Source organism: Delphinapterus leucas, chromosome 3 (assembly GCF_059928025.1).
Source record: "Delphinapterus leucas isolate spDelLeu-1000000601 "Yukka" chromosome 3, BTC_Dleu_Yukka2, whole genome shotgun sequence".
NCBI lineage: Eukaryota > Metazoa > Chordata > Mammalia > Artiodactyla > Monodontidae > Delphinapterus > Delphinapterus leucas.
Window position 1 is genome coordinate 105,991,253 of NC_143131.1, and position 21,159 is coordinate 106,012,411.

General features: G+C 42.4%; 1 protein-coding gene across 10 annotated transcripts in view; it reads left to right on the top strand.

The window, feature by feature from the left end:
• Positions 1-21,159, top strand: part of GRAMD2B (GRAM domain containing 2B) — a 71,170-nt gene that overhangs the window by 21,724 nt on the left and 28,287 nt on the right. For all 10 annotated transcript variants that reach the window (XR_016392756.1, XR_016392755.1, XM_089909246.1 and 7 more), the window contains exon 2: positions 21,038-21,157. Coding sequence is in view for 8 of the 10 variants with exons in the window: in XM_089909246.1 (XP_089765372.1) it covers positions 21,038-21,157 (120 nt within the window). In the remaining 2 variants the exon portion in view is untranslated. The remainder of the gene's footprint in view (positions 1-21,037; positions 21,158-21,159) is intronic.

Sequence of the window (21,159 nt, forward strand, 5' to 3'; positions counted from 1 at the left end):
TACCTGAAGCCATTCAAGGGAGAGGGTAGGAATCATTGTTCCATAAGAGCTGTTTTTCCTGAACAAAATGGTGTAGGTTTTTGTTCTAAGAACTGGCAAGAACCTTTTGTAAAGATACAGAGGCAGGTACCATTTGTGGTGTATATTTATGACTGACAAATCCTGAGAATCTAATACTTTTGAGAGCACTGAGCTTTGCACCTAGAACTCCAGATTTTGTTTCAAACCCACATGCTGCTTGCTTTTTAGATGGGTACAGAATTGACACTCTTCTGTGCTCAGGAGATGTGACCTAACCCTGGAGATTCTCAAAGGCAAACGAGCATGTCTGTGGGAAAGCCCAGACAGTCTCGGGTGCCGGCACAGCCTGAGGCTTTGCTGACACCTAGTATTGATGGGCCAGAGGAAATGGGCAGTTTCCCTATCACATCACCACCTGTGTCTGCTCTGCTCAGGTTTCTCTCAAGATTGTCCTTTGGATGTGAGCCGGGAGAGGTTGCAGAGGAGCAGTTGCTGCATGAGACACAGGCAGGATACAGGTGTGGCTCCATCATCCCACCTAGAGTTATGGTAGCTCATCCAGTTGGATATGCTCTGCTCATAATTACAACTAGCTTCATGTTGACCCACGTAATTACGAATCTGTTTTCCTTCACCCCCAAGAAAACCTAATCTGGCCCAGGTATCAAGATTAGGGAGTGTCACGTCTGTTTCTGCCTCTCCCCAGAGTAACCAGGGCAGCTGGGCTCCCAAGAGAAAAGGCACCCCCAGCAACTGGAGATACCAAGGTGGGTATCTTCTATTGCCAAGCTGGCGACAGCCATGTGGACTCATACAGGGAGTATGAACTCTCCCAAATCCCATATTGGATGCTTAAATATTCAGCTCTGTTTCAGAGATGATTTAGTCCACTGCAGTCCTAAATACTGAACAGCAAGAAAAATAATTTCCCCTCTACCCTTCTGAGTTCTTAGCTGAGACCCCTGTAATTAATACAAGACAGATTAACAAGAGAAAAGCAAACAGAAGTTTATTAACATGTATATCTCATGTATACATGGGAGATTCCCCGGGGGGAAAATGCGTAACTCCAGGTGGCTATAGAATTTAGGACTAAATACCATCTTAATAAAGAAAGAGGAGAGAAGATATAGGCCTCTCAGGGGAGAGTAAATGATTTTTAGGAAAGGTGAAGGGCACATAGAATAAAGGGGAGGTATGATAGTTTTGACAGTTTGTGTCTAGGTATGGTTTGAGCTCCTAGTCTCCTCTCTGTGATAAGAGTCCATCCTCCCTGGTTGATGAAACTTGGGGAGGGGATTTATGACAACTGAGTTCCTTCAGGAGGATCTGTCTTTAGGCAGATATGTGACATTGAGAGAAACCCTTTCCCTGCATTTGCTGTTCTTCAAGTGCCTACAGCTCAAAATCAGTATACCAAGTTGGCATCTCTTAGAATTGTCCCACTATTCTTCAATAATAATTTGTAATGCTAAAACCTTCCCCAAAGAACAGCTAGATTTCACGTTTTTTAGTTAATTATAATTGCTAATCCTTTTTGAGTATGTTACTGGTATTGTGCTTATCTTTTTTTAAAAAGTCCTCATCTTTTAGAGCTACATATTTGCAATAATTACAGACATGAAGGTAATTTGTTTTAAAGTAATTGTTTTGTTTTAAAGTAATTATGGGGTGGGAGGAGTGTGCAGAGATACAGGTGAAACAGGATGGGCCATGAGTAGATAATCATTCTTCCTACTCTGTGTCATAATATTTTCATAGTAGGTGGTTGGAAAATTTTGTAATCATTTATGAAAGTAAGTGGGTACCTTTGATTACTCATCTATGATGTGAATTAAGTATTAATCACAAGACGTAGACAGTCTGAGTTTTTCTGATGAAATATATGCCTGATCGTCAAACATTGCCACTATTCCTCTTGTCAACGCCACCTAGCTTCATTGGTCAAATAGAAAATGCATACATTTTTCTAAGCTCCTTTAACCCCAGTTTTTTTAATGAAAAAAAATGTGTTTTCTAAAATCAAGTTTGATGTGACAGAGAACAGCTCTGTGCAGTGCAGCTCTGTAACACATGCTGTGAGAGCGAGGACCTGGTGTGGAGGAGAGAAAGCCAGGCTCTTACTAAGACACTGAAATATGATAAATATCCCTGATGAAGACGCCACTCCCAGAAACTGTGCATTGGGCTACTCTTAGAAAGCCACAGATCATGGAATTGATTCTTCTCCCAGAGGCTTATCCAGTTCAGAGGCATAAAATGAAGAAAAGCAATCCTGTTTTCTTCCTGTTTCTCGGAATCTGCAATAACCAAACGTTGCCCTTTAAACTCTTACAGTAAAGCCAGCTAAGGTGTAATGGCCCCTCCCAGCAATAATGACAGCTCATTTGGCCTTCCTAAGGCAGACTCCATTACCTTTCACCCCGTTTAGTGAGTGAAATGGTGACGCTTCTTCAGTGGAAGTGTTTCTTCTTTGCCCCCAACATTTGCAGGATCAGTTTGTCAGATCTTTGTCTGGCAGGATTGGAAGGGCAGGCCATGGCCTCACTGAAACTGCCCCTGACTAGTTTAAGTTTGCCAAAACATGACCCAACCCCCAGCAGAAAACTTCTCTGGCCTTTCCCATGCCAGTCTTCCTGAGTCCAGGAATTCACAGTGAAGTACATTCCTTCCTGTCGCTATTTATAAGGTCTGGTGCAGTCAAAAAGGACTCTGGGCTAGAAATCGGAATGCCTGGCCTCTGGTTCTGGTAGAAGGAACATGAAATACTTAAGGGAAATGAGTAGAGCACCTCCCCCTCCCCCCAACACCCCATACAGAGATAAGACCCGGACCCTGCCCTCCGGGGCTTATGCTCTAAGGAGAGTAAAGATGAGCAAATTGTAGCCCACTCATAATTCTTAAACAAACCCCATATTAAAGCATACAGTTTCCATGGCTATCATACCTTTGAGGGTACTGGGGAGAAACATTAGATAAAGGAGGGTCAGTCCTCAGGGCACAAAGAGGGTTGGAAAAGGCTTCCTATAGGAGAAGGCCCCAGCCAGAGCTAAATCCTGGAAGATGACCAGTGCTTACCAAGGCCACAAGAGAGGGCTCGGGCAGCCCAAGCACAGGACTGGGCAAAACATGGCAAGAGGTTAAATGCCAGTGAGGAGGTTCCAGATTGCAGAAGGAATCAAATTCAGCTTTATCCTGTAGGTAATGGAGAACCAAAAGGGTTTTAAATGGGGTGGGGTTGGGGAGATGATGTGAATATCATATCATATTTGGGCTTTTCAAAGATCACAGGGCAAAGTGATCTTCCATATAGATGGAAGGAGGTGTGAGATGGACAGAGGAAATGTTGCATATCATTCAGATGAGGTGGGGAGGTTTAGGGGTCCAGGCGGGAGACACTGAGGACCCTAGCTAACGCGACAGAACTGCGAAAGAGCAGGAGGGGGTGTAACTGGAAAAATGTTAAGGAGGTAGAAATCCACAGGTCTTGGTGTCTGACTAGGTTTGGTAGGAGACAGATAGTCAAAGTATGAGAGCAGTTAGCTTATTATTCTTTGGTTGCTCAAAGCTCTCAACTTAGTTTCCTTACTTATGAAATATGGATAACACCTGTCTTACATACCTGCCTCATAAGGTTGGCATGAGGGCTAGTATGGTATCATGGTGTGGGTGTGAATGCTCTTTGAGAACAGCAATGCAAGTGTAAAGTCATCTAGAAAATCCAGTAGGAAGGAGTGGCAAGGAAGAGGGAAGGGGTCAAGAATAGATGTCTTCCAAAGATTTATATATATATATATTTTAGGACAGGTAGAGAAAATGCATATTTGTAGTGGGAGAAATAGAGGACAGGAAATAAGGATATCAGATGTAAGATTTATTAGACTTACTGCTTACTTCCTTGAAAGAGGTACTAATTATCATGTATAAATTACATTAATTATAATTCTTCTATCCTGTGAAAGTTAGCTGTCATTAAAATACTAGGATAAACATTTCTTTTCAGTAGAGTTCTTAGTTCTACAATTATTCCATATTTTGATATATATAATATCAATTATATATAATGGTATATCATGTATGATTTTTATGATATTTTATGATATAAATAATATTCTGATATATGATATATTATTTATATCATATGTGATATGATATAATTATGGAATTAATTCCATATTGAAATAACTAAAAATGTACTGTTTTATTTTCTGCCATAGGGTAGCATGAACTGTTCTTTCCTTAAGTGTATCTAGTTTGGAAGTGTTTTGGTTAAACCAAAGCCTTTTACAGAAAATTGTTTTCTCTAACGTAGAGTTATCCCATTTTTAAAAAGTGATAGTATCTCTCTTCTTTAGAAATTGAGTCCCATTAATTTTTCATTAGAAAGGAAATCCTGAGTTTCAATAATATTACTCTTAGCGTTCAAGCAAAGAGAATTGTCACGTGTGCTAATAACATCCATGAGATTCCATGTCCATTTTGATCACTGGGGATGATGTGGCATAAGGTGTGAAACTGACCTCTGGGAAATTCCTACACAGCACATCCTGAGCTGTCCTCATACACATGCAATGAGATCAGAGTACAGGAGTCAGGAAATGGTACTGCCAAGTTCGTGTGGGGAAAACAAAGGAGACGGGTTTCTGGATGGCTCCCTGGTGCTATTCTGGACTCTTGTGGAAACTTTTAACTCTGCTGCAGTGCCTGCGTACCTCGGTCTTTCGGCTCTCTGGCATTTGATGTTTTTGTTTCCCCCCACATGGAACACAAAGACAGAGTTCCAGGAAATGAAGGGTATGGAGGAAAGAAAGCACTTAAGTCATCACAGATGGCAGCCAGGGTGGTGGGAGACAGCTCATATCTCCAGTGCGTCAAGTCCAAACGCCTCCTGCAACAGCTAAGGGCCAAAGTAGCGCAGCTTGTCTCCACGGGGACCAGGGCTCCTCAAAACAGAAGCAAACATTTCTCTCTTCCCAAGTCGGCTCTGATGGCCTTGGGTATTTTTACTGTTTTCTTTAACCTTAAACATTACTGTGCTATTAATAGGTAAAATATTCCCTTCTGGCTAAATACATGTATTTCTGACATGATACATTCTGTCTCTCTCTCCAAGTAAAAGTTATTACCGTAGGTATGGTAACAAGAGAAAGGAAGTCTAACTCAAGAGGAATTTCTATGAAGACAAGTGAATGTTCTGTCCATGAAGTTTACTAGGACTGTCTCCCTTCGGGGTGTCTCTCCCTTGTCCCTTTTCCTTTTCCTGGAAAAGGAAAAGGGTCCTCATTCCTTCTTTTTCCTGGAAGAGTACCTCTAAGTTGGGTCCCCCTGACATGACTCTCTTCTAGTACCCCTCTATCAGAAAATACACAACAGACTTCCCTGGTGGCGGAGTGGTTAAGAATCCGCCTGCCAATACAGGGGATACGGGTTCGAGTCCTGGTCTGGGAAGATCCCACCTGCCATGGAGCAACTAAGCCCGTGAGCCACAACTACTGAGCCTGCGCTCTAGAACCCGCGAGCCACAACTACTGAAGCCTTCATGCCGCAACTGCTGAAGTCCACGCGCCTATAGCCCAAGCTCTGCAACAAGAAGCCACCACAGTGAGAAGCCCGTGCACCGCAACAAAGAGTAGCTCCCGCTCGCCACAACTAGAGAAAGCCTGCATGCAGCAAAGACAACCCAATGCAGCCAAAAATTTAAATATATAAATAAATAAATTTATAAAGAAAAAAAGAAAATACACAACAGTTTTCTCAGGAGTAGCATTTTCATAAAGCTGAGCCTCATTTCAGGACTCAGTTTCTCTGCTCAGCCTCACCCTCATCCCTCCAGCTGTAAGGACAGCACCTCAGACACTCAGTTCCTTGTATTCCTACTCACTTCCCAGGTTCATATACTACAAATACCTTCTTATTGGCAATCCTGATATACAAGGTACTTGTTCTTTTTTTTCTCCTTCTTTGCATACTGTAAAGTTTTTATGAATTTTGCCTGAAATCCTCATCCTCCCAATTTTGTGCTATTCTTGATCCTCTGTTCCTTTAAAATGGGGCTCCAAATGGATCATTTCTGTGATGGATTCCACTTACTTCTGAAAAACCCAAAATTAGAGATCCTAACATTTTTTTATTCTGGGTTTCAATGGGGTTGTTTTGACAGTGGGTTTTGTTTTTTATGTGTGTGCTTAATCTACAGTACCTGAGGTACCTTTCAGTCTTATTTTGATGTTTATGATATTTTGAATATTTGCCATAATAGCGGACGATCTGTTAATATTGTACTTCCTCTTAAAAAACTTTGTTCCTGGATTTCACGCCCCAGCCTTTTGCATTCTTATCTTTCTGTTTTGGTAAGTTTCTCATTACACTTTTTAAATTTTTATTATTTTTTAAATATTTATTTATTTAGGCTGCACCAGCTCTTAGTTGTGGCATGCGGGCGTCTTAGTTGCGGCGTGCACGTGGGATCTAGTTCCCCAATCAGGGATCGAACCCAGGCCCCCTGCATCAGGAGTGCAGAGTCTTACCCACTGGACCACCAGGGAAGTCCCTCATTACACTTTTAAAATCTAGGTGTTTCCCAAACACTCCCTTTTGGCCAAAAGCCTTAATTAGATCTCCTCTAATGTATCTTAGGTACATGAAAGGCGGCTTATTCTGACATTCAGCAGTTGCTGGTGGAAGAACACCTTCAAAAAAGGTGTAGAGATAGAAATACAAAAAATATTTAAAGGCCTTGCCCCTGAGAAAATCACTAGCTTGAAGGAGATATATATTTTTAGAAACTTTGTTCGTACTGAGCAATGCATTCTACAAAATCCTATTTACATGCTGAGGGTGTAAATAACAAAGTGGAACTATCAGTGGCGTCAATCTACCTTTCCTGGAAATTGGAAAAGTCAATTGCTGTCTCCGTGATGCATTTTCTTGTCATTTTCCTTTGTTGTTTTCCAATTGTGCTTGGCCTCAAAATACCACTACTGAGAAGTTGTTTAGTTTGATTATGGATTTTGCTTACGACTGTTGTTTCTTCCAGCAATGAAGACAGTCTATTCAAGTTTCCATATAGTTTCAAATTATTACTCACCTAACTAATGGTCAGTCTGAAAGATAAGTATGCACACAATGCTGATTCAGTGAAAGGGAAAGTGGAAAGACGACCTTTATACCCCTCTTCTACCTTCAGCATGGCCCTCTTCCAACAGGACTTGTAAATCACACTTGGGAGGGAGTTTACTACATAGGTCTTGAGATGAAATTTTTAGCCCAAGCCCTTTTTCAAATGCCGATTATGGTTCTGAACCCCATATATACTCAAAGTTGTCCAGTCAACAAGTATTAATTGCATAATTTCTTATATCCAGACATTGGAAGTAAAGAGATGGGGGTTGGTATCAAGAGGGTGTATAACTGGACATGTCCTGGGCATGGAACAATGGATAGTTGTGGGTAGTTAAGAAGGCACAGGGGCTTCCCTGGTGGCGCAGTGGTTGAGAATCTGCCTGCCAATGCAGGGGACATGGCTTCGAGCCCTGGTCTGGGAAGATCCCACATGCCGTGGAGCAACTAGGCCCGTGAGCCACAACTACTGAGCCTGTGCGTCTGGAGCTTGTGCTCTGCAACAAGAAAGGCCGCGACAGTGAGAGGCCCGCACACCGCGATGAAGAGTGGCCCCCACTTGCTGCAACTAGAGAAAGCCCACGCACAGAAACGAAGACCCAACACAGCCAAAAGTAAATAAATAAATAAAATTAAAAAAAAAAAGGCACAGAGAGGATAGTCCAGGCTAGAGGAGCCAAGAGCCACACACAGAGGGAGGATGAAACACGATGTAAGTGAGGCTATGGTGAGAAGACCAACATGGCTGGAATGGAGAACTCTTTTTAGAAAGTAGAGGGAGACTGCAAAACTCTGGAGGGTCTTGACTCATAACCAGAGACCTCACTGTGATGCTCAATAGAAAGCCATTGTTGGTTCTGGAGCAGGGGCATGACATAATGGAGGCAGTGTCTTAAGAGGATGAATGGGGGCATTGATTGTCCCAGAAGACTTGGAGAGGGAGACCCTGGAGACCACTGCTGAATGTTCCCGATGTTGAGGGGACACGTCTGCAGCTGCGGCTGTCCTCTGCTGTTGACTTCATCTTAAAGCAGTGACAGAAGCCCTTGTGGGTGGTTTTTATTAAAAAAAAAAAAACGTAAACCAGTTTGAGTTGGGTTTCTGTTCTTTCAGAATCAGAATCCTGATATTTGAATACTCTTCAGAGTTATGTGAGTTGCCTTAAGCTTTGAAGGAAAAGCAATGATTTAGGAAAACAGAATTGGGAGTAGATATCAAGAAGGTAGAAATGAATCACATGATTGTTCATGGGACCAGGTTAAAGGGGCATGTTGGGGCCACTGATGGCTGTGCTAAGCCATTCCTCCAGCCCTGGTATTGCAGCTGAGATTTAGGCACCGCTCTCTGCTATTGCAGTGTGCTTGGGACTCAACAGAAATCGTTTCCAACTGGCAGAGCCCTTCCTCTGCAAGGACAGTATCTTTTTGTTGTTCTTTGGGCTCTTCTGGTTTTCAAATACAGTTTTTTACCTGTTAACAATATGTGTCTATTATATCTCAAACTAGATTTGCAAAGTCCCTTCCACCAAACACAACTTTCCTCTTGTGTTCCCTGTAACTATGCACGGTGGTGCTAATCTCCATTCCCCAGATAACCTTTGGGTTATCTTGAATGTTGCTCTCCAGTGCTTGCTCTCCCACCCATCCTGGTGTTACCTCTGGATTATCTCTCCAGTGCCGTGTCTGCTTCTTGCCTTCAAACTCCTCCCCACATATGCCTCTGCATTTTCTGTCTCTAGTCTCCATCCCAGCACATCCCCATTCTTATACACTGATGCGAGTGTAACCCTCCAGGAGCACATATCTCATCAGGCCTCTCGTGATGTAGGTACAGGAAGAGGTGGACACTGAATAATATCTCATCCTCATCATTTCATTCCTTCTGTCTAAAAATCTTCAATTAATCCCTACTGCCAACCAAATGAAGTCTCAAAGCAGCGCTTTCTCATTAGGAATCAAACTTCACAACAATTTAGTTTGCTTCTTTCTGCTGCCTTACTCCAGAAAAAAAATGCTAGGTTTTTCATCTGCCCCCGCCTCCACCATTGGTTTTAACTATGCCTGATTTTAGTGGTAGTGGTACTTCATTATCTATAAAAATGTATTCATCCTGCTCTTTCTTGCTTACATATTCTAAACTTTCTGTCTCAACTTCCTGTTTTAATGGAACATACGAGTCAACTCACTTATACTAACGCCCTGCTTCCCTCTCTTCCTCCTCCCCAATTTAAATAGGCATATCACTCTTTCTCCTTCCTATTTTCATACATTTGCCTCTTTAAATAACACGCTGACCTAAATCTCTTGTTAAATTAATTTGACTCCCAACTTTTGAGAATAAGAAATTAGTAACCTCTGCCCTTCTTTCACCTTTTTACCACTCCTGTTTTTTCTTTAATAATAACTTCTCCTTTTTTTCCTGTTTAGAATTCCTACTCATTTGATATAAAAGTGCCTGGCTTACGTGGTTTGTGACCACCTAGAGGGGTGGGATAGGGAAGGTGGGAGGGAGGGAGACGCAAGAGGGAAGAGATATGGGAACATATGTATAACTGAATCACTTTGTTACACAGCAGAAACTAACACACCATTGTAAAGCAATTATACTCCAATAAAGATGTTAAAAAAAAAAAAGTGCCTGGCTTAAACATGTCTTGTATTTCCCTCTTACTTTTTCTCTCTTTTGAATTTCTGTATCTTGATGCTATTTTCCAACCCTTTGATTAAATAAATAGGTCTCGTTGAGAAGGTAATATTTGAGTAAAGACTCGAAGGAAAAGAGGGAGAGAGCCACATGGCTTTATGGGGGCAACAGCGTTCCAGGCAGAGGGAATAACCAGTGCACAGATTTTCTTGTGGGAGCGTGGAGTGAGAAAAGGGGGTCAGAGAGATGAGGTGGGGCAGACAGGGCAGGTCATGAAGTGCCTTGTAGGCTATTAGGGATTCGGACTCTGAGAGAACTGAGGAGTCAAGGAAGGTTTCCTTTTCCATAATATTGTGATCTGTTTTAGGAGTTCTATCTTCTTTCTGAAGATATTAATTAGAAGGTTTGGGGGTTTTGTTTTTCTTGTTTGCTTGTTTGTTTCCTTCTGTTTTCTGAAGTCAATTTTCTAAGGGTTTTACTTTCTTGTTTATCTTGGTCTTTTCTTTAAGACTTCAGATTTTCTTCAAGGGTCTGGCAATCCTTTGCTGTCATTTCATATTTAAGAATGAGGGACCAGAGGGAAAAAATAAGGGATTAGAGTAGTTTTGGAAGACTATTAATAGGGAGTTGGTACTTAGCTTGGGACCACTTTATTCAAAATGGAAGGAAGAGAAGGGATTTACTCTGGAGTTCCAGCCCCCTTCTTAGGTACCCTGATTTTCTGCAGCTAAGTTATTCAGGTTTTTAATTGACAACCCTTCTGATATGTTTTCCTCACAAGCTAAGTAGTTGACTGTCTGCCATTTGTGTCTTGAGGATGGGGGTGTGGGCAAGGTGAGAGGTGGGCAGAAATTTCTCACACACACACACCTTTAATTTAGTCTAATGTTTTCGGCAACTTCTTACATCCTCCTCCTATAGCACCTTATTGGACTCTGTCAAACAGATCAGTATTCTCTTATCTTCCACTTATACCCAAATTCTGAAATACAGCTTCCTCTGCTTTGCTGCATGAGTTAATATTTACTTTCTACTTTCCATTTTTCAGAAATTTGGGGAAATTACTCTTCTGCTGATGGTTTCCCACCATAATTGTGAGCAGGATTACTACTTCTTTTATAAATCCTCATCTTAACAGGCCTCGGAAAGGAGAGGCAAACATCTGTGCTCCTGTTCTCCATCCTGGACTGGGAAGCCTGTTGGCTTTTCATCACAGGTTTTGACAAAACCAAAGAATACTGTGTTTTCGGCATTCCTTTTTTAAAAAATTTGCCAGTAAGCCTATCAAGAAAAAAGAGAAACTTAATTTGTCATTAACATTTTATTTTAACGTTATGCTGGGCCCTAATATCCATTTAACTTTTCTAAATGTTTATTTATTTAAAAAGTCAATTCTAGGATATTGCCAAGAATTGGTGATGCAGTTATAAGAATTGTTTTCCCCGAATGTTTCAATCAGCAACGCATTAGAAAAATTGGCAAAATGTACATACAAACAGCTAATTTACAAAACAGGAAATTAAAAACACTCTTAAATATAAGAAAATACACTCAACCTTACTCATCAGGAGAGAGATGTAAATCAAAACTATAATGGGACTTTTTTTTTTTTTTACCTCTTAGATATGTAGAGGTCAAAAAGTTTAACACTAATCATTGGTAAAATTGTTGTTCTATGTGCTAGGTACTCTGCTAAGCACTCTGAATTGTTTTTTGGGTTTTTAAAAAATATTTATTTATTTTTTTCTTACTTTTATTTATTTACTTATTTTTTGCTGCATCAGGACTTAGTCGCCGCACACAGGATCTTTTTCATTACGGCTCGCGGTCTGCTCGGGTTTCTCTCTAGTTGCAGCACGTGGGCTTCTCTCTAGTTGTGGCGTGCGGGTTTTCTCTTTCTAGTTGTGGTGCACAGGCTCCAGAGCGCATGGGCTCTCTAGTTGAGGTGCACGAGCTCAGTAGTTGTGGCGCGCTGGCTTAGTTGCCCCGCAGGATGTGGGATCTTAGTTCCCCAACCAGGGATCGAATCCACGTCCCCTGCATTGGAAGGTGGATTCTTTACCACTGGACCACCAGGGGAGTCCCTGAATTGTTTTTTAAGTGTAACACTTTAGTAAGAATGTGTAAACACTGCTACATATTATGGGTGTGGGTCACAAAACCTTTTACTAAAGGCAATTTGGCAATAACTAAATTTTTCTTTTATTTGTGTACATTTTAACACAGCAGTTTCATTTCCAGGAAGTTATCCTAGGGATATATTCACACATAATAAAACATAAGGACATATGTCACATAAGGACATTCTTTGCAGTGCTGTCTGTATTAGTGATAAGACTGAAATCACCTAAATGCCCATCAATAAGGAACTGGTTAAATTTTGTAAGCCATTACAGTGGAACTCTATGCAGTCATTAAAAAGAACGAGGAAGCTCTATGGTACTAATAGGGAAAGAACACCAAGTTAGTTTCAAAAAAGGGGGCGGGGGGTGTCTAGAATAACATGCTATCACTTGTGCTTAAAAGTACACTCATATGCATTCAGACTCCCTGGAAGTACACACAGGAGCTGGGAACAGTAGGTGCCTCTGGAGAGAAACAGGGCCAGCATAAAACAGGGGTGGGTAGAAGGGATATTTGTTTTTCCGTTTGTAACTTTTGAATTGTGTTGTTGTGCTTCTAGTACCTATTCAGAAATAAATATGTAGATCAATAAATACAATGTAAAATTTCCAAAGATATCCTTATATCAGAATTGTAAATGAAAGACTGTTCTTCCTGATTTAGAAAAATCTAGTTGGGAGACTGAGTTGACTTTGCAGTTGGAGAGGCTTAGGGGTCTTGGAGAGGTCCTGGTCTCTATCACCAGTTCCTGCACCTTCTGCACCCCATTCTGCTTCCTGCTTTTGGTGACTGTGTTGTCTCTGTTTCTACTATGGCTGCTGCCCAGCAGACCCCAGAGTCCTCCTCTGTCCCTATAGCCCATCTCTCAGCTTCCCAAGTATTGCCACCCTTGCCTGCCAGCCAGGGAGCCACCAAGTGGGCAGCACACCAAAAACAAGAGTCTTTCAGGCTACAGATCTTGGCGAGTCCAGGTGCAGCCTAGTTTTCAGTACAGGGTTTCCATCCCATTTCCAGGATTTTATCTTCTGGGGATCCTCTGGTGAAACATATCCTATCTTCAAGTCACTTCTTAACCTTTGTTGGTCAAGACTGTGGTTTTGAGTAATGATAATCAGGGAGTTTTTTAAATGATAGTGGGTGTAAAACTATCTCACTGGTACTACCATAAAGGAGTTTAGTGACCTTTTTTATGCCTAAGCTTAGACTAATTTAACTTGAAGGTAGACAAGCACAGGTTTATCACTGTAACTAGGAAGGAGCACAGCTTCCTGGACTGAACCACAGTGAGGCACTTGTTTGCATTTACCTGAAATACAGCTTATTCACTCACCTGAGATAGAACCTAATTATCACTTACACGTGATGATCCCTGAGTACAACACATCTTCAACAGGAGAGGCAAAGGGCCTGGGAGATGGATATGACAGAACAGAGGAGTGTTGAGTTTACTCTAACTCAGAGAGACTCTTTTCAGGAGGAATGATAAGTTGACCCCATGTGAGAATTCTAATTCTGAAAAATGGTGAAATCTGAATCAAGTCATCGTCAGACTAATGACGTCTAGGAAGTGAGGAATATTGGACTGTTGATAGGGATCGTCCAACCTGTTTTTTACTTATAGATTGTGGTGCGACAGTGTGTGGCAGTGTCTTGTTGAAACCAGCACTTCCTAGCTGGTAATAAAAATGCTGTTGCCTAGTTGGTAAAGTCAGGCTTGGTTGGTTTAAGTGTGTCTGTCTCACTGCTCTGAAATTCCTGCTTAGAAGCTTTCAGGGCCCATAACTGATGCTTACATTGGGTTGGAGATAGGAGAAGAAATAACCTGCCAAAGCCAAGTGAAGGTGGATCCCACGTTCCCAGCATCTTCTGCTGCCTCTATGCTTCCTTAAAACTGTCACTCATTTTTTTAAATAAATTTATTTTACTTATTTATTTTTGGCTGCGTTGGGTCTTCGTTGCTGTGAGCGGGCTGTCTCTAGCTGCGGTGAGTGGGGTTACTCTTTGTTGCAGTGCACGGACTTCTCATTGCGTTGGCTTCTCTTGTTGTAGAGCACGGGCTCTAGGCATGTGGGCTCAGTAGTTGTGGCTCACGGGCTCAGTAGTTGTGGTTCACGGGTTCTAGAGCGCAGGCTCAGTAGTTGTGGCTCATGGGCTTAGTTGCTCCGTGGCATGTGGGATCTTCCCGGACCAAGGCTCGAACCCGTGTCCCCTACATTGGCAGGCGGATTCTTAACCACTGCGCCACCAGGGAAGCCCCCAAGCTGATTTATTTTCATGACTTAAGTGAGATCTGTTATTTCATCTCCCTTGTCAATGAGAGTTCAGCTTCACTGCCAGTAACTTTAAAGTTACTGAGAAGCCTTGCAAAAGTGGTCTGTTTCTTCTCCTATGCCCTCCTCACTCAAACACAGGTGAGCCTCTGCTCTTCGGATCCTAGCAGTTTCAGTTTGCTGCCAACAAGACCTCCGTGGTAGGGGTGCTCCAGGAATCATCTCGCCTGTGTTGGGAATTAACTTGCTTGAGTTCCGTAGCATCTTTGAGTAAACAAAAACCTAAAGTTGAATTGGCCCACTGATGAATTTCACTTCTGATTTGGATGCTGCAGAATTAATCCCACATCAGTCAACACTGATAAATGACTACACTGAGCAAAATGCTGAGCTGAGTGCTGTGGAAAAAAACAGAAGTTCCCTGCTTCTCGTAGTTGGATCATTAATTGATGAGGGGCCTAGTGAGTTATAGAGCCAGCAGCAGCAGAGCTGAGGTGATGGGATGGGAGGCTCTGTGGAGCTTGTGCCCGCTGGGGAGGGCTTTCCAGGGCAGAACCAGTGCTGGGGACCAGGAGCCAGTCTAGGGAAGAGAAGGGTGGAGACTCTGTACATCATCGGATGAATGGATAAAGAAGATGTGGCACATATATACAATGGAATATTACTCAGCCATAAAAAGAAATGAAATTGAGTTATTTGTAGTGAGGTGGATGGACCTAGAGTCTGTCATACAGAGTGAAGTAAGTCAGAAAGAGAAAGACAAATACCGTATGCTAACACATATATATGGAATCTAAGGGAAAAAAAAATTTCATGAAGAACCTAGGGGTAAGACGGGAATAAAGACACAGACCTACTAGAGAATGGACTTGAGGATATGAGGAGGGGGAAGGGTAAGCTGTGACAAAGTGAGAGAGTGGCATGGACATATATACACTACCAAACGTAAGGTAGATAGCTAGCGGGAAGCAGCCGCATAGCACAGGGAGATCAGCTCGGTGCTTTGTGAGCACCTAGAGGGGTGGGATAGGGAGGGTGGGAGGGAGGGAGATGCAAGAGGGAAGAGATATGGGAACATATGTATATGTATAACTGATTCACTTTGTTATAAAGCAGAAACTAATACACCATTGTAAAGCAATTATACTCCAATAAAGATGTTTAAAAAAAAGTCATTTTAATCTGCACATACCTGAATGCTCTGTCATTGAAAGACAATTGTGTGGGTGGGTTGACCTAGAGGCAGGCTCTGTAATCTTGTCAGTGCTAAGCTAGGGGTGCTGCATCAGGACCACCCACTTGGTGAGGGATGAGTGCCCAGCACTGCACACAAGTGCCTGGCCAGGAAGGGCGGGGCAAGGAGGGGCTGAAATTCAGCCACTTCGCTTCCTCTGCTCCTTGGTGCTGGGCTCTTTCTGCCCAGAGCAAGGGGCACCATTTCTCTGCCAAGTCCTGTGTCAGTAGGGCTACATCCAGACAGACAGCACCTTTTTATGAGTGCTTCTGGCCGGGCATGGCTCTTTCTGAGTCTTCAAGGGTGCTGTGCAGGACAGCTACCGTGCTGCCTCTAAGTCTGAATCTGACCCTGCATAGCATAGAATTCCGTAAATATTTGAATGAATGCTGAGGTGGATTATTGAAGTTACACACTTCATCTCCCTACTTACAGAGGGAGTCGTGGATTTCTTTTTCTTTTTTTTTGTGGCTTATTGTATTTCAATTTACTTGACTAGTTTGTGGAAACTTGTTGAAGAGATTTTCTGATTTACTTTTTTTTAACCATTTTTTTCCCTTGAAGTATAATTTACAATGTTGTATTAGTTTCAGGTGTACAGCAAAGTGATTCAGATATATATATGTACTTTTTCAGATTCTTTTCCATTATAGGTTATTATAAGATATTGAATATAGTTCCCTGTGCTATACAGTAGGTACGTGTTGTTTATCTATTTTATATATAGTAGTGTGAATCTGTTAATCCCAAACTCCTAATTTATCTCCACCACCCACCCCTCTGCTCCCACTGCTATCCCCTTTGGTTACCGTAAGTTTATTTTCTGTCTGTGAGTCTGATTCTGTTTTGTAAATAAATTCATTTGAGTGGATTTCTTTTTCTTTCTTTTTTTTTTTTTGGTTTATTGTATTCAATTTACTTGACTGGTTTGTGGAAACTTTTTTTTTTTTGAAAAACCTATTTACTTTTCCAAGTATTATTCCAAATACATGCTTTACAGGCTACTATGGGTCAGAAACATTCTGTAGAAGAAATTATTTTGATAGACATTGGAAATAATTTTAATAGAAGAAAAAGCTCATATTTATCTAGATGTGGCTATGTTCCACAGGAAGATTTCGATGTCTAAGGTGCAAAGACAAAATGACTGTGGCTTTTCTTGCCACTCAGAATATTGACAATCTTCCCTTAGAGCCTACTCTTTTTTTTTTTAATATCAAAATCTAATAAGCCAAATTTATTCAAGAAAAGTTATATCCATTTTCCTTTAACCTTCTTAATCTACCAAGGACAGTAACTTATGTAAAAGCATGCCTGTTTTTTCCTTTAGAGCTTCTTTTTTCTTTTTTTGTTTAATTGGAGTATAATTGCTTTACAATGTTGTGTTAGTTTCTGCTGTACAATGAAGTGAATCAACTACATGCATACCTATATCCCCTCCCTCTTGCCCCCTTACCCCCCGCCACCGTGTCCCCCCCGCCCCCCACACACACCCGCCGCCCTGTCCCACCCATCTAGCTCATCACAGAGCACCAAGCTGAGCTTCCTGTGCTTTATAGCATGTACCCACTAGCTCTCTATTTTATGCATAGTAGTGTATGTATGTCAATCCTAATCTCCCAATTCGGCCCACCCTCACCTTCCCACCCTGTGTCCACATGTCTATTCTCTACATCTGCATCTTTGTTCCTGCCCTGCACACAGGTTCATCTGTACCATTTTTCTAGATTCCACATATACACGTTAATATACGATATTTGTTTTTCTCTTTCTGGCTTAGTTCACTCTGTATGACAGACTGTAGGTCCATCCACACCTCTACAAATGACCCAATTTCGTTCCTTTTTATGGCTAATATTCCATTGTACATATGTGCCACATCTTCTTTATCCATTCATCTGTCTGTGGACATTTAGGTTATTTCCAGGTCTTGGCTATTGTAAATAGTGCTGCAGTGAACATTGGGGTACATGTGTCCTTCTGAGTTATGGTTTTCTCAGGGTATATGCCCAGTAGGGGCATTGCTGTGTCGTATGGTAGTTGTATTTTTAGTTTTTTAAGGAACCTCCATACTGTTCTCCATAGTGGCTGTATCAGTTTACATTCCCACCAATAGTGTAAGACGGTTCCCTTTTCTCCACACCCTCTCCAGCATTTGTTGTTTGTAGATTTTTGATGATGGCCATTCTGACTGGTGTGAGGTGATAACTAACTATAGTTTTGATTTGCATTCCTCTAATAATTAGTGATGTTGAGCATCCTTTCATGTGCCCCTTGGCCATCTGTATGTCCTCCTTGGAGAGATGTCTATTTAGGTCTTCTGCCCATTTTTGGATTGGGTTGTTTGTTTTTTTGATATGGAGCTGCATGTGCTGCTTGTATATTTTGGAGATTAATCCTTTGTTGCTTCCTTTGCATTTATTTCCTCCCATTCTGAGGGTTGTCTTTTCGTCTTGTTTATGATTTCCTTTGCTGTGCAAAAGCTTTTAAGTTTAATTAGGTCCCATTTGTTTATTTTGTTTTTATTTTCATTACTCTAGGAGGGGGGTAAAAAAAGATCTTGCTGTGGTTTATGTCAAACTGTTTTTCCTATGTTTTCCTCTAAGAGTTTTATAGTGTCTGGTCTTCCATTTAGGTCTTTAATCCATTTTGAGTTGTTTTTGTTTTTATTTTTGTTTTTTGCGGTACGCAGGCCTCTCACTGTTGTGGCCTCTCCCGTTGCGGAGCACAGGCTCCGGACGCGCAGGCTCAGCAGCCATGGCTCACGGGCCCAGCCGCTCCGCAGCATGTGGGATCCTCCCGGACCGGGGCACGAACCCGTGTCCCCTGCTTCGGCAGGCGGACTCTCAACCACTGCGCCACCAGGGAAGCCCCGAGTTTACTTTTGTGTATGGTGTTAGGTAGGTGTTAGGTGTTAGTTGGGTGTCAAGTAGACGGTATACTGACCTTTAGAAGTAGGGCTCCAATGGACAAGGGGGTGGTGGATTGTCAAGCATCAGAATGAATTCAACTTAAGAACAAACTGGCTCTGATCCCAGCCAACCCCAAAGTCTAGCCAGAGGCCCATTAGAAATAAATGCAAATTGTAGTATCGCTTTTACAAGGTTGTGCCACTCTACACTGTTAAATCTAATCAATCCATGTTAAAGCTAAGCACACTCCCATTATTAGCTCAGTCCTCACCGTATCCCATTTCTATGAAGGCTCCTATGGAAACTTTTTAAAGAGATTTTCTGATTTACTTTTTTTTATAACATTTTTTTCCTTGAAGTATAGTTAATTTACAGTGTTGTGTTAGATTCAGGTGTACAGCAAAGTGATTCAGAGATATATCTATATATATACACACACATATATGTGTACTTTTTCAGATTCTTTTCCATTATGGGTTATTACAAGATACCGAACATAGTTTCCTGTGCTGTACAGTAGGTGCGTGTTGTTTATTTTATGTATAGTAGTGTGAATCTGTTAATCCCAAACTCCTAATTTATCTCCACCACCCACCCCTCTGCCCCCACTGCCATCCCCTTTAGTAACTGTAAGTTTATTTTCTATGTCTGTGAGTCTGTTTCTGTTTTGTAAATAAGTTCACTTGAGTGGATTTCTTATGCTTTTGAAGAATAGGAGTAATGTGTGTGTCTTGGGGGATAGAGGGAAAAGGCAGGGATGTGCTCAAAGGGCCCTTAACAGTTCTATAATTCTTGGAGTCCATAAATTAAATTAAATTCTTGGAGTCCATAAATTTGATATTAAAATAAATCTTCTAGGGCTTCCCTGGTGGCACAGTGGTTGAGAGTCCGCCTGCCGATGCAGGGGACACGGGTTCGTGCCCGGTCTGGGAAGATCCCACATGCCACAGAGCGGCTGGGCCCGTGAGCCATGGCCACTGAGCCTGCGCGTCCAGAGCCTGTGCTCCACAATGGGAGAGGCCACAACAGTGAGAGGCCCGCATACCACAAAAAAATATAAATAAATAAATAAATAAACAAAATAAATCTTCTATTTTAAACCAAAGCCATGTTTTCATTTTAATGTTTCAAGGCTTTCCATGTACCTTTTATCACATAATGCAATTCACTTATGTACTGAGTCCTTTTAATGTACATAAGTACTTTAAGTACTTTGAAAAGAACTGAAGAAATAGAAGGTTGGGCCTATGTCCTCCGATGTTAACCTACCTAGAAAAGGAGAAATGCAGAATGAGAGTATCAACCACTCGTAGGGATTATTACTTGGATACCTTGTCAGACATACCTGGTTTTGATTTTGACACGACAGTAGGACTCCCAATGTGGGCTGGAATTTCCATGCGCTGTGAAAAGTGGTAAGCAAGCAACCACAAAGGTTCAAGTAACCAATAACATTTCCTGCCTGCGAGGTTTTTTGCAGGTGAAGATACCAAATGGGTGGTCAGTTAGGATTAAAATTAGCTAAACTGTCACAGCAATGCTGTCTTCCTTTACACTCAGCCACCGTGGAGTTCTCATGGTCTAAAAGTGTGTTTTGTGAGTCCTCTGCTGTGCAGGCTGACACCAAAGAAGGTCTGATCCATGCTACCACCTTGTGTTCTCCCTGGCCACATTCCTTCCTCTCCTTCCATGTTGAAATGGTTTCCCCTGATCCCGAGACTGAGGGAGCTCACCTGTGTCCACTGCACTGGCCATCCTCCATCTGTTAATGGTTCAGCGTGCTGACCCTCTGATTTACTGTCTCCTCTACTCCCTTTTTCACCAAGGTCAGACGTAGTTTTCCAAAAGCCTACTGAGTGCGATTATATACCTGCACTATCCTAGACCTCGTGGTCAGTATAAAAATCAATGAGATTCTTCTCCCCAGCCTGGGGCTCCCACACTGAAGAGCTAGTAAGAGGGCTCGGAGGATAGATGCGTGGCTGGGGGGTGGATGGATGCGAAGAAAGAAAATATGAGAATGGGCATGTACACAAAGGCCTCTCGGATGGGCAGACCTGAGTTTGAATCCCAACTCAGACAGGTACTAGTTCTGCAAACTCGGGCAAGAAATTCACTATGTGAGAGCCTCAGATTCCTAGTCTGTGAACTGGGAGTAATAATTCCCACCTAGCCTGGGTGGTGGTGCGGATTAGAGAGTGTAATTGCTGAGAGAAGCGCTTGGTGAAATTAGCAAGCACCCAAACCAGGACCTATATAGCTACAACAAAAGATGATAAGTGACGTAAGTGCAAACAGACGGGGTGGGAGCGCCCAGCAGAAAGGCTCACAGCTGGCAGGAGGCCGCACGTGAGCTCATGCACAGGTCAGGGGCCCTCCCAGCTTCTGGGTGATCTTCCACCTCCATGCTGGGCTGGGCAGAGCCAGGCAGCGCAAGGCCCACGGGCCGCATACCTGGGAGCCGGAAAGTCCCTGCAAAGTTGGACATTTACCTGCACGTAAACCTGCACGTGTATCTGGAGCAGCATGATCCAGAGCTCCACCCCCTGGGGCACCAGCTGAGGGGGTGGAGGGATGGAAAGGGCACCGCTGTCCTTGTTGACTTCAGCCAGTCCCGGGCATTGAAGATCATTCCACTCTCCAGAAAGCGAGGTCACGTCATCGTTTTTCCCTCCTCCCCACTCTGGATATCTAAGGTGAAGTGTTTTCTCCAGCTCAGAGGCTGAGAATGGTGTGGAGGAGAAAAAGAAGGTCTGCAGGTCGCCAGCAGCCCTTTCCCCTGCTCTGTCCAGCGAGACCGAGTCTGCAGACCCGAAAAGAATCATTTCCCTGCGGT